The following is a 12,756-nucleotide window of genomic DNA, read 5'->3' on the forward strand; positions in this document are numbered from 1 at the left end:
CTGACCAGCCGCCGCTTTTCTAAGGGCTGGCTGCACAAAGTACGGCTAAAGGCTGCTAAATGATGGTTCTGGTACTGGCCTGTCTTTCCTTGCCGAATCATAAGCGATGGTTTTGGGTACACGAACGATTATTTTATTGAAAGTAATTTGTGCAGGTTCCTTATTTTTTGGTAACTGCTAAATAGCATGGTCGGAAAAATAATTAAAAAATAGCATAGCATAGTTAAGGGGTTGTGTTGACAGTAGCAGTTCAATTTTATAGGTTGTGTTGTTCTTTGTATTGATGTTCAAAATTTACAAATAAATTAGACTGAAAAATATGAATTATCAACTTGTTTATAAATATGTAATATAATATATGAATATATGGTCGTTAACTTCGTGGGATTATGCGTGCAATGGCCCGGACAACGTTATTAAAAAAAAAAAAAAAAAAAGATGGCAAGTGTACTAAACAAATATATAAACTAGCATAAAAGATTGAATTATAATTCTAGCATGCAGACTAATATATGGTTTAATTATTTCTTGGTGTAAAAAGATGGAATAAGAAGTAATTTGCTAACACTTTACAACCACTAATCAATAACTAAATAAATACAAGTACAAAAAACTTTAATGAATAACGTTATTTTGTTACGAAAGAAAAATCTTTTGAAGAAAAACTTTAGAAGATAAAAAACCCTTTAAAGAAACCCAAAATAAATAACTTTTCACTAATTTAGAAGATTACAAAAAAAATATATTTATAACTACAAATTCTTTGTAAGTAGACTATCTTACTTGTTAAGACAAACACTCTATTTTGTCTTTTATCACAGTAACTTCCTAGAACACTTGATGATTTTTAAATTATTGTCATCCTATCTAGAACATGTAGCTGCTAACAGTTAACACATGAACTCCTCTTAAAAGTTTGCAGGCTTTTCAACTTTTTAGCAAACAATTCTCATTGAGAAATTTCTTCACACTCCACTTGTGTGTCAAAAGCATATGCTACAAAACTTTATGTAACTTCTTAACTAGTTGAGTACTCTAGCTCCGCTACAAGTGTTGCTTTACCCTGTGCTGCACTTTTTTTTTTGTGCTCCTCTCATTTATGATGGTCCTTGTTTATATACATATTCATGTAATAAGGATAAGAACATTATCTTCAGGCTCCTAGTCTGTTATGTTTTTAACAAATTGCTATTTACAGTTCATAAAAACACTTTAATGACAATTATCTTTGGATAAATTGTATTTATCTTTATATATATATATATATATATATATAATCACGCTATATCTTATAAGATAAACTAGACTAATTCTTTAATTAATTTGGATATATTGTGAATCTTAAATAAATTCATCTTTAACAACGCAAATAATTTTTCACTAATCAAGGCCACATGTTTCTCTCTTTTAGTTGATTTGTGACCAAACATAATAAAGATGAATTAACATGCAAATAGTTCAAATAATTTAATCATAAACAGATACTTCATTAAAATATACATGCAGGTAAAATTGAAACAATATTATGTAGAATGAAAACAATTAATAATATTTATGCAACGGTAGCCTAACAGTTCCTAACATGTTTTATGCAAACAATTCATAATATTTTTAAAGAATATTTTATGCAGTATGTTGCATCGTAACAATTCAAAATATGTAAAAAAAACTATTATGCATAAGATATTGTTATGCAAACTATATGAGTGAAATATTCAACATAAAGGTTCATAAGCTAAAAGAAATATCCTAGTTATTACAAACTAGGATATTCAATATTCATTACTAATTTAATGTTTACACCTTTGCTTTATTTTATAACTGATACGCTAAAATCTTTTAGGCAGGGATATTAGAATATTCCTTGTAATTTGCTAGTTCTTTAATTTTTCTTATAAATTGAACCTAGAATTTATAATATCATTAAGTTTTGCATAAAACTCACTTAAACATTTATTTTTCAACATTATTATCTCCTCAAATCTTGAGGTTAGTATTTGTAATTTGTAATTTTTCATTGTCTTAGTTCCCTCATAAGTAACTTCAAGAATATCTTAAGCTTCTTTGTCTATATCACATATGGAGATTCTTTTAAGTTCATCAGGAGATACTTTTATGAAAATAACACTTAAACCTTTACTATTTAAATTACAACAAATGGATTTATCTCTAGTCTAGTCTTTAAAAAGATTTACAAGCTTGATCCAACCATGCTCAATTGTGTGCCAGACTTTCTTGACTAGTAATTTGAGGAAAACTTTAATCCTCGCATTTCAGTAGACATTGTTCTCACTATTGAATTATGGCGACGAAGTCAATGTTGACATGTTCCACAAGGAAAACAAATCTTACTCTAAAATGAGTGAATCTGCTCTGATACCACTTGAACATCCTGTTTCTATTCCCTATATGTGTTAAGAAGTAATATGCTAACATTGACCAGTAACTAAATAAATAAAAATATGAAAAAACCTAAATGAACAAATCATTTCATTATAAAAGGAAAACTTTTTGAAGAACTTCTCCATAAGATTAAAAAAAAAAAACCCTCTAGGGTAGCCAAACCCATGATAGACAACTCTCACTAGTTTAGAAGATTACAAGAGGAGTATTTATGACAATAGCAGTGTTTGAGAGTGTGGTAGCAGTTGTTTTTCAAAATGCATTTTTTCTCAGAAATGCATGAAAATAATATATTTTTTTTTTTTAAAAAAATATTTTTGACATTAGCACATCAAAATAATCTAAAAATATCAAAAAATTAATTTCAAACAAAAACAAATTTTTTTTCAAAAAAATAATGAAATGCAGTTCCAACCGTAGAAACAAATAGCCTTTCAAATCCTTTGAAACTTTACTAACTTATTTGTCAAGAGAAACACTCTGTTTGGTCTTTTACCACAGTACCTTGCCATAACACTTGGATATCTTCAAATTGTTGTCGTTCTAATTGGAATATCCAGTTGTTAATAGTTAACACATGAACTTCCCCTTAGAGTCTATAGGCTCTCTAACTCTTTAGCGAACAATTCTTATTGAAAAATTTCTTCACACTCCACTCGTGTGTCAAAAGTATATACTACAAAACTCTGTGTAACTTTTTAGTTGGTTGGACACTTTTGTTCCGCTGCAAGTGTTGCACTCTCTTTTGTGCTTCTCTCACTTTTTATTGTCATTCTTTATATACATATTGATGTGATAAGGATAAGAACATCATCTTCAAGCTTCCTAGTTTATTACGCTCTTAACATACTGCTATTTATGGTTTACAAAAACATTTTCCTCACAGTTATCTTTGGATAACTTGTATTTATCTTTTTTTAATAAAACTCATATGAACTTTTTATTTATCCAAACAAATTAGATAATTACAAAAATAATCACGTTATATCCCATAAGATAAATTACAGTAATTCTTTAACTAATTTGGATAAACTATCAATCTTAAATAAATTAATATTTAACAACACAAATTATCTTTCACTAATGAAAGCCAAATATTTCAACATTTACAATATTCTTCTTATTTGTTACAAAATATAATAAGGATGGAATAACATGCAAATAATTCAATAATAAACAAATACTTCATAAAAATATACTTGCAAGTACAATTGAAATAGTGTTATTTAGCATGAAAATATTTAATAATATTTATGCAACAACAATCTAACAATTCCTAACATGTTTCATGCAAACAATTCATAATATTTTTAAAGAATATTTTATATAGTATGTTGCATCCTAACAGTTTATAATATGTTCAAATTATGTATTTAAGATATTATTTTTTTATTTATCATTTAATATGACATTTACTTTCAGATATGATCTTAGTATTTTTTGTTAATGTTAGCAGTCATTTCGTTAATTATTAGATATAAATTAGCTATGTTGGTTTTTTTTTTTTTAAATTGTAATGGATATCCTATGAAAAAGAAGTTCATGTCTTTATTGTTATTACAATTTTTTTTTCAAATTATTGTCACTTTTTATTCAATAAGCTCTCTTTTTATAATTTGTTTTTTCAAAACACCAAAAACATTTATGAATTAGAAAAGAAGTTTCCGGCAAAAAAATTTTATTTTCATTGCATTATTTTATTCATTGTCTTTCTTACAGATTTTTTTTTTACCATTGTATAATTAATTAGAAAATGGATTTTAAAAAGTTAAACATAACAATGCGCGAGCAATATACTATTCATTTCTTTTGTAATACATTCGCGTCAAAATTCTTAAAAGTATTATTTTTTATTAAAGTTTTTCTTTACGGTTATGACAAGTTGTTATTTGAAAAACTACTTTTCTGGTAAAAAAAATAAAAAGGGGAACACATTAATATGGTGAAGTAATTTTAATTAAAGAGATGCCTTTTTATCCTTATTTCAAATTGTTTAAATTTTTTTTATATATTTATTCTACTTGCTTTCCCTTTTGTTGAATAAACAATATAGCTTAGAAAGCTCTGATTTTTCTTGTTAAAAAATATATTTATATTAAAAATAAAAATTATATTAGAAGATAATTTTGTTTCAATAGATATTGAATTATTACTCTTCTTAAAAAAAAAAAAACTAGATGTCATAAACAACCTTTAATATATAGCCCTTTAGGATATACACCATGTGAAAATTTATTATTTAAATATTAAATAAATAACAGGTCATTTTAATTTAAAAATAAAAACTTAATCAACACATGACTCCAATTTCAATAACTAATAAACTTATAGTCTAATGATATTTAAGTTGTTGAATTCAAGGTGGACAAAAATAAAATTGCAAGCCCAAGTTTCCATTGGGTTAAAATGAACAAAAATCAGTTAATTCACCGAACCATTGGGCCTTATCTGCCTGAGATAGTGGATTGTAGCAACTGCGTGTTCAGGACCATAGTCATTAGCCCACTGTCCAACAGATTGTTACCAGGTAGCCCATAGGCCCATAGGGTAGCTAGATCAGCCCCGATACTTGATGAAGAGACACATAACGCCGTTGGGAAGTCGGATAACGGCAGTTGAATAAATGAAACGGATTGTAAAGGTCGTCGTGGATCGAGGACCAAAATGATAATCTGTCTAAGATAAGATAGGCAAGTTATCATAAAGAGAAGAGACAAGTTCCACTTCAGTTCAATTTATTACAAGTCTACTTCTACTTCAAAAGTGGCATGCTATATTTATCTATAATATTAAATTAAATTTAAACCAAGTCGTACTGTTCATAAAATAATAGTAAAATGAAAGGAAGCTAATTCTTTTTTTTCTTATGCCTCTATGCTAGCATTAATTTCGTAAATTGGGTTTAATCAAACAAGTCTGCCTGTGCCTGTCGTTGTAGACTTTTCTAGAGAGAGAAATCGTGCGGTGAAGCTAAGGATCTGACTCTGTAGAGAAGAATGGTGAGCTATCATGCTTTATTTTAGTGCTTCCACCTTCCACTTCTCTGTTTCCCTTTTTTTCCTCTTTATATATATATGTATGTGTGTGTGTGTATATTTCCTAGATTCGGTGATTCTCTGCTTTTTTCTCGAGATAATTACCGGAAAGATGTCTGAATTTTAAGTCTTTGATTCGAATTTCCAAGACACATTCGTCGTGTTATTTTTAGGTTGCGCAGGATTTCATTTTTCTGACCTGGGATAGTCAAACTGTTGTTTTTTGTTTGATTTCTTGAACTTCCAAAGCTTTTCCCTTTGTGGGCTGCTAAACATTTTGGAAATTGGTGCTTTGGTGAGGATGAAGTGTTGTTTTGTTGCAGAGTTTATGTGGAAAGTTGTGATTTTTGTTCTTGATTTGATGATCGGTGATGTTTGAGAGTTGAAGAATGGATATTTGATCGGTTTTGGGGTTTGAAAAGGTTAGTTTTTTTTGCTCTCTAGATTTTTTTCCGAACCTGAAATGTAATGTTAGCCCCAAATCTTAACAAAATTTAGGGGCCAAAAAGTAAATTAGGTGATAAAAGTAGATAAGGCAGAACTTCACGGTGTAGTTTATGACGTTCGTTCGATAAACAGAAAAGCTCTAGCATCTTCATATAATATCATGTTTTTTGAGTTTTTAAGACTTGGTTCTTAAATTTCTTCATGAGAGATGAACTTTTGAGTTTTTATCCAAAATGTGCGAGACCCATTCCAAGTCTTTTCTGTTTAGAGATATGGTTTGCTTGTTTATTTGGATAAATTTATACAATACAGGAAGTTAGATTTTAGTTAAGTGACAAATGAGTTTGCTACTTCTTTTCTCTTTTCCCTGTTGCATAATTTGTAATTAAAAAACGGGTATAGTTCTATAAATATTTCCTTTTTGTTGAGAATCTTAATTTGAGCGAGAGTGTGCTAAAAGAAAGTTTGAATTGATGGCAACTTGGATTTAAAGATTAGTTTAAAACCCGCCAAAAGACGTTTCTGAAAAAAGTCTGGTGTTTTAGGTGCTTTGGGTCCATGTGACTCTTTTCTTTTATAGGAATCTTCTTTACTTGCTTTGTGCTTTTTCCCTTATCTCTCTTCTTTCTTGGTTAGTAAGCATTGTAGTTATAGCTGAAATTTAAAACTATTTTGTTTGATTCTGTTGTGTACAATTCTTGGTTAGTAATCTTTCATCCACTTAAGCGTAAAATTGCTTCATGCAGCATCCAGTTTCAAGTGTTCATTAACTTGGGGCTGCCAGTGTATTAGAGAAAATGTCATTCCGTAGTATAGTTCGTGACATGAGGGATGGATTTGGGAGCTTGTCGAGACGGAGTTTTGAGGTCAGGCTGCCAGGTCATTTCAGAGGGAAATCTCATGGCTCAGCATGTGAGTTGCTTGACCAGCCTGTGGTCATTCAGGATAGTCCTTGGGCTGGTCTTCCGCCAGAATTACTGCGAGATGTGATCAAGAGATTGGAGGCAAGTGAGAGCACGTGGCCTGCTCGCAAGCATGTTGTTGCTTGTGCTTCTGTGTGCAGGGCTTGGAGGGAAATGTGTAAAGAAATTGTAAGAAGTCCAGAGTTCTCTGGAAAGATCACCTTCCCTGTTTCCCTGAAGCAGGTGAGGTTCGTACATACTTTGTCTTTCTCTCTATAATATCTTGTCTTTCTCTCTATAATATCTTTATACGAGGTCATTTTCATACATGTATAAGGTTGTTTTCCTTTCAACCAACTTCTGTCTATGCAAGGTTCTATCTGAGAATTAACATGAGGATGCACAAAGTTATTTTGTATGGGGTTTGCTATGACACAGAGTGATAATTGACAATCTTTTCGTTATCCATTTATAGCCAGGGCCCAGGGATGGAACCATCCAGTGTTTCATAAGGAGGGACAAATCAAACTTAACTTACCATCTTTTCCTTTGCCTTAGCCCTGGTGAGCTTTCCTCTTGACATTTTGGCATTTGATTTTCATGACTTTTATGTGACCTGTTTTGAAATAGTGGTCTTATATTGATGTATGCAGTTAACTTACCAACCCTAATCTCCTTCTCTCTATTTTCTTGTGGTCTTCATGGATGGAAGTAATGAATGTTTTTTTACCTCCATGCATTTGGTTGTGTCATGATGCTGTGGTTTCTACAGTGATGCATAGCTGCGCTGCTTGTCCTTGTTAATGACATTTAATCATGTTTCTAAAGTTGCATTAATGGTGCCTTCTTATTACTGTGCCAAAACTAGAAGTTGCTTCTGTCAGTTATTTAACCAGCTAGACACAATTTTTTTTTCCTGATTAGTTGCAATTCATTTTCTATGTTGGAAAGAAACCAGTTTGGTTGCTGCAAGTTGTTTCCATGATCCAGATGCCTGATTGATATGCATCTGATGTGTTCTCTCTCTCACACACAATTGCGGCTTTTTTTTTCTTGAATGTTTATTTTAAAGTAACATTACTCTTATTTTATCTGTTTTGTTTTCTTTCTATTAAGTTTGTCCTACTGCCTGGAAAGACAGTTATGCAATGTTCACGTATTTTTTTTAAGTAGTTTCTGCAAGTGACTTGCATTATGATTTTAGTGAAAAGGAAATTTCTTCTTTCCAAAAATGGGTAGCAAATTCTTTTTAATGGCTATGCATACGAAGTTCTTCTGTAAAATATCTATCAAGCAAACTTTTGGAAACTGTCTACCGAATCTGCTGTTCTAAGATATCCTCTTGATTTTCTTTGAATTGTTGCTCCAGTTCTATTTTATCAATCTAAGTTATTACTCCCCAAAGATAACAAAAATCACTATAATACTCTCATTCAGCAACTCAACTGTTTGATACAAAGTTTCCTCAATCTACTATAGTATTCTATATTAATATGCCATTTATTAATTTAATGCTTTGCAGCTTTGCTTGTTGAAAATGGAAAATTTCTTCTGTCTGCAAAACGTTCTCGGAGAACTACTTGCACAGAATATGTAATTTCCATGGATGCAGACAACATATCAAAATCAAGCAGCACATATATTGGAAAACTAAGGTCAGGGTTCATTTTCTGTATGATATTTGATTAGTTGCTAATGCCCCAAATTTATGCTACAATTTTCATACTAGTCTTGCATTGGATTGTGGTAATTTCCTTTGGTTATGACTTGAAGACAATATATGTTTAATTAACATTCCATTTGGGTTCAAAACTCGCCTAATCCATGCATGGCAGTGCCCTTAAGAGCTAATATAATATAGCAACCTCCATTGTCTAGTAGACCAAGGTGTACTTTTTACCTAGCTATATAGTCAATAATCTCATTGCATAGTTTTTCTGTAAACTTGAACTGCATATTTCTTTTTTGTTTTTATTAGGAATATATTCTGTTTCTCTATTGTATAGGATTAAGTGTGTATGGGTGCCACATGCTAGCATGCATGTGTATGAGTATGCTACTAAAGTTTAAATGTCAGCTTAGCAATGTCATTTTTTTCTTTTGTGATACCTGAAGCTAGGCTAAAGATTTGGTTAAATTTTTCTTTTTGTTTCTCCATGTGAGGGGGTGATAATTGTTTGCTCTGCAGATGCGTCAGAGATGTAACTATTGATTGTTTCATGCATCATATAAATTTTACTTGATCAAGGATCTTAAAGATAAGAGTGATGAATTGATTTTGACCTTTCTAGTGAGGTCAAGGTGTCCAAGATATGAATAGCCTGATATGAACCATTTATTGCAAGGGTTTGTTAAGCATGTGAGTTGGTGCTTTTAAGACTTCCTACCTCTAGGTATCATTATAAGTTCTGCGATGGTCTTTAACTTTAGGGCCCGTTAGATTAGTCGAGGTACACCCAAGCTGGCCCAAACACCCAAGTTAATAATAATAAAAAAGTTCTGCAATGACTAATGCACAAAAGGAAACATTAAATGCACAAAGTTCAACGAATTGCTGTACTTATGTGTCAGAATTGTGTTGAAATGCTTATTGTTCTTGTTTCAGGTCAAATTTTCTGGGAACCAAATTTATAATTTATGACACGCAGCCCCCCTATAATAATGCTCAGCTTTCCCCACCTGGCCGAAGCCGTAGGTTCTACTCAAAGAAAGTTTCTCCAAAGGTTCCTACAGGCAGCTATAACATTGCTCATGTTGCTTATGAGCTGAATGTGCTTGGCACCCGGGGTCCACGAAGGATGCACTGCACCATGCACTCAATCCCTGTATCATCCCTTGAGCCTGGTGGTTCTGTCCCAGGCCAGCCTGAGCTCCTACCTTGCTCCCTTGAAGACTCATTTCGGAGCATTTCCTTCTCGAAATCAATTGACAATTCAACTGAGTTTAGCAGTTCCCGGTTCTCCAACATTCTTGGGCCTCGAGAAGAAGATGAGGAGGGAAAGGAGAGACCACTGGTCCTCCGGAACAAGTCACCAAGATGGCATGAACAGTTGCAATGCTGGTGCCTTAATTTCCGCGGGAGAGTGTCGGTTGCCTCTGTCAAGAACTTTCAGCTTGTTGCTGCAACGCAGCCTGCTGCTGGTGCACCAACACCTTCGCAGCCTGCTCAATCTGATCATGACAAGGTGATTCTTCAATTCGGTAAGGTTGGCAAAGATATGTTCACCATGGATTACCGGTATCCTTTGTCCGCATTCCAGGCTTTCGCCATCTGCTTGAGCAGCTTTGACACTAAATTGGCATGTGAATAGAAAAGAAAATGGCAAGAGATATAGAACATGTAGTTTCCTAGATGGTATCTTCTATGGCTTTCTAGGATGGGGCGGTTGTGTGCAGCCAGTCACTGTACAACTTATAGTTGACTGGAAGGCGCAGAACATCTCCTCGCATTTGACTGGTCTTTCCTTTCCCACTCCCCCCCCCCTCTGTTTCCATTGGCTTAGTTTGTTTGTATGATTCCATCGTACACTTTCGTGCTGTTGTTAAATCCGTTGCTTTTCATATGACAAAAACATGTTCGTACGTGTTAACCATGAAGTAATTCGACTCCCAGCGGCATGTTTATGGGATGAGACGATGGTGTGTTTGTGTGAGAATACATGTCTAGTCGTCATTACTTTGATACTTTGACTTTGTTCATAAAGTGTGTGTGTGTATATATATATACATATATATTATTTATGAATGGATTTAATATTTAATTAATGAATATAAAGAAAAATTAAAATTTTATTAATTTAATATTTGATTAATAAATCTAATATTCTTGATATAAAAATATTTTATAAATAAAATTATTATAATTATGAGATTTTGATTCTATCGAAGTTCCCCCCCTAAATATCATTGCTTATTTTATTAAGATTGTATATTAGTTAGAGCCACTAAGATTTATACATGTTATGTTTTTTTATAAAATAAAACAAGTTGTTTTTATAACTTAGATAAAAAGATATATAAAATTAATATGTAGATATTTGTTGAAAGACAAGTATACTTAATTGACATGCATGAGGATTCTGTTTAGAGATATCACATGTATATATAAAAAGGTTTACATGGCAGTTGTGTAAGTAATTTTTAGACATTTTAATCAAGATTATTAAGTTATCTTACATGTGAAATGAGACATTTTAATCCTAACAAGAAGTTGTTATAATCAATGGTAGCAACTAACAAGCAAATAGATATTTGACATAATATTGATTGTAAAATCCTTGCACAATGAGGAATTATATTTGAAAAGAGTTTTAAATTTTATTCAAATGATTAATGTTTATGGTATTGAGAACAAATATGATTTTAAAAAGGTAAATATATTTCATGCTATAATATCTAAATCGGAACATTTATGATGAAAGGATAATAATTACACTAAAAAACTACTCACTAAAAGTTTAAGTTAAACCACTTATGACTTTTCTAATATTTAAAGGATCATAACACTTTGCTAGATGATGCACTTGATTTTGGTAAATTGATAATAAATTAAATTTATTTTATTTATTTAGGATTATAATATATATTTAGGTCAACTTATTAGGAATCTAATGGGTCATACATATTAAGAACTATTGGTTAGAAATTAATCTGAAATAATTAATCAAGCGTGACTTGTTTGTGAATAAGTTTTAGAAATTAAAGACTAAAATGTAATTAATATAAGGAATTATAATTCTAGACCTAGAAAATCAATTAGAGACTTGAAAGAATAATTTTTTAAAAAATTATTATGAAATAATATATATGATATTATTCAAGAAGCAAATTGATATTTTATTATTTATAGGGTTATCAAGTTTCCATATAAATAAAATGGTATGTCTCATATTTTGTGTAAAGAAAAACTATGTAAGTTATAGAACATATATAGAGAAACACTTGCAAGTTTCCAAAAGTTATTTTTCTCAAAAGTAAATTCATTTTTTATTTAAAAAAAAGGTCTTGGTTTTTGTTCCAGTTATGATTCGATCCAAATTACAGCAAATGATCCATTGCAAGTTCCAACAACTACAAGATCAAGGGCAAAGAAGCTTAAAGATTCAATCAATAAGCTTATTCAGAGTATTTGAACCAATATGAAATTTAAGGATGCTACAATTTCAACAAGTGATGATTAAATATTAGTAAATATAAAATATATGCAAGAGGAATTTGATCTGAGCCCAATTATTTTGCAATGGTGGGCTAATTAATTTCAACGAGCAGTTTTAAGTTTTTTTTTTTAATGCATAATTTTACTCTAACAAGATCTGGCCAATGGATTAAACTAAAACTTTACCAAAAATTTCTAAAGGTTTTGTTATATATTAAGTTAAACTTTCAGGTCAATTGGATATCAATAAGATCTAGAAGCTACCGTGCAAAGATTGTATTAGTTTTCTAGTTGGTTTATGATTTTTTTTTCTATTTTATTTAAAACTCTTTTATTATTTTTCTAGTGTTTCTTATGATATTTTTACCTATTATAAATAGAAGTATTTAGCTTGAATTTAGTTTTTTTTAAGGGGGCAAACTTTGATTCACAAGTATTACTGTGTGTATGAGGTTTCGTTCATATTTTTAGTTGTTCATTAAACTACTTTGACTTATCAAATAATTAATCAAGCTTTATGGCATCTTCTGTATTTTTCGTTCATGTCTCTTTATAGGTATAGATGTTGGGTGAGGATTCAGTTATAATTTTGGGCCTTAATATAAGTTATTGTTGTGTCAAACTCAAATGCCAAACCTGCTCTTAGCTTTCCTAAAAAGGTTGAGAGAAAGGATGATGCAATTCAAATTAAACCAAATGATCTAATACATGTGTTAATTAGGTCTATTATAAGGTCAAATAGACATTTAATGAGTTAATTAAAGATATTTGAGCTTTATTTCATATAAGACTTGCAAATTCAACTTATTTTTTT

General features: G+C 31.0%; 1 protein-coding gene across 4 annotated transcripts; it reads left to right on the forward strand.

Annotated features, from left to right (window-relative positions):
- The first annotated feature begins 5,200 nt into the window (after positions 1-5,200).
- LOC118061830 (tubby-like F-box protein 8) lies at positions 5,201-10,443 on the forward strand. Of its 4 annotated transcripts, XM_035075422.2 has the most exons (6): positions 5,201-5,402; positions 5,762-5,860; positions 6,632-7,030; positions 7,263-7,350; positions 8,310-8,442; positions 9,393-10,443. In XM_035075422.2, the coding sequence occupies exons 3-6, from the start codon at positions 6,683-6,685 to the stop codon at positions 10,096-10,098; spliced, it is 1,275 nt and encodes a 424-aa protein (XP_034931313.1). In that variant the 5' UTR covers positions 5,201-5,402; positions 5,762-5,860; positions 6,632-6,682; the 3' UTR covers positions 10,099-10,443. The 4 variants fall into 4 exon arrangements, with proteins under 4 accessions (XP_034931313.1, XP_034931314.1, XP_073265644.1 ...); XM_035075423.2 differs by lacking the exon at positions 5,762-5,860; XM_073409543.1 differs by lacking the exon at positions 5,201-5,402 and having other exon boundaries at positions 5,465-5,860.
- The last annotated feature ends 2,313 nt before the right edge of the window (positions 10,444-12,756 follow it).

The sequence above is a fragment of the Populus alba genome, chromosome 5 (genome assembly GCF_005239225.2).
Source record: "Populus alba chromosome 5, ASM523922v2, whole genome shotgun sequence".
Taxonomy (NCBI): Eukaryota; Viridiplantae; Streptophyta; class Magnoliopsida; order Malpighiales; family Salicaceae; genus Populus; species Populus alba.

Bases quoted from the DNA above. Each gene is read 5' to 3' on its own strand.
- LOC118061830 (XM_035075422.2), top strand. From the start codon at position 6,683: ATGTCATTCCGTAGTATAGTTCGTGACATGAGGGATGGATTTGGGAGC. The intron at 7,351-8,309 runs GTGAGCTTTCCT...AATGCTTTGCAG, and splicing joins TTTCCTTTGCCTTAGCCCTG to CTTTGCTTGTTGAAAATGGA. The intron at 8,443-9,392 runs GTCAGGGTTCAT...TTCTTGTTTCAG, and splicing joins ACATATATTGGAAAACTAAG to GTCAAATTTTCTGGGAACCA.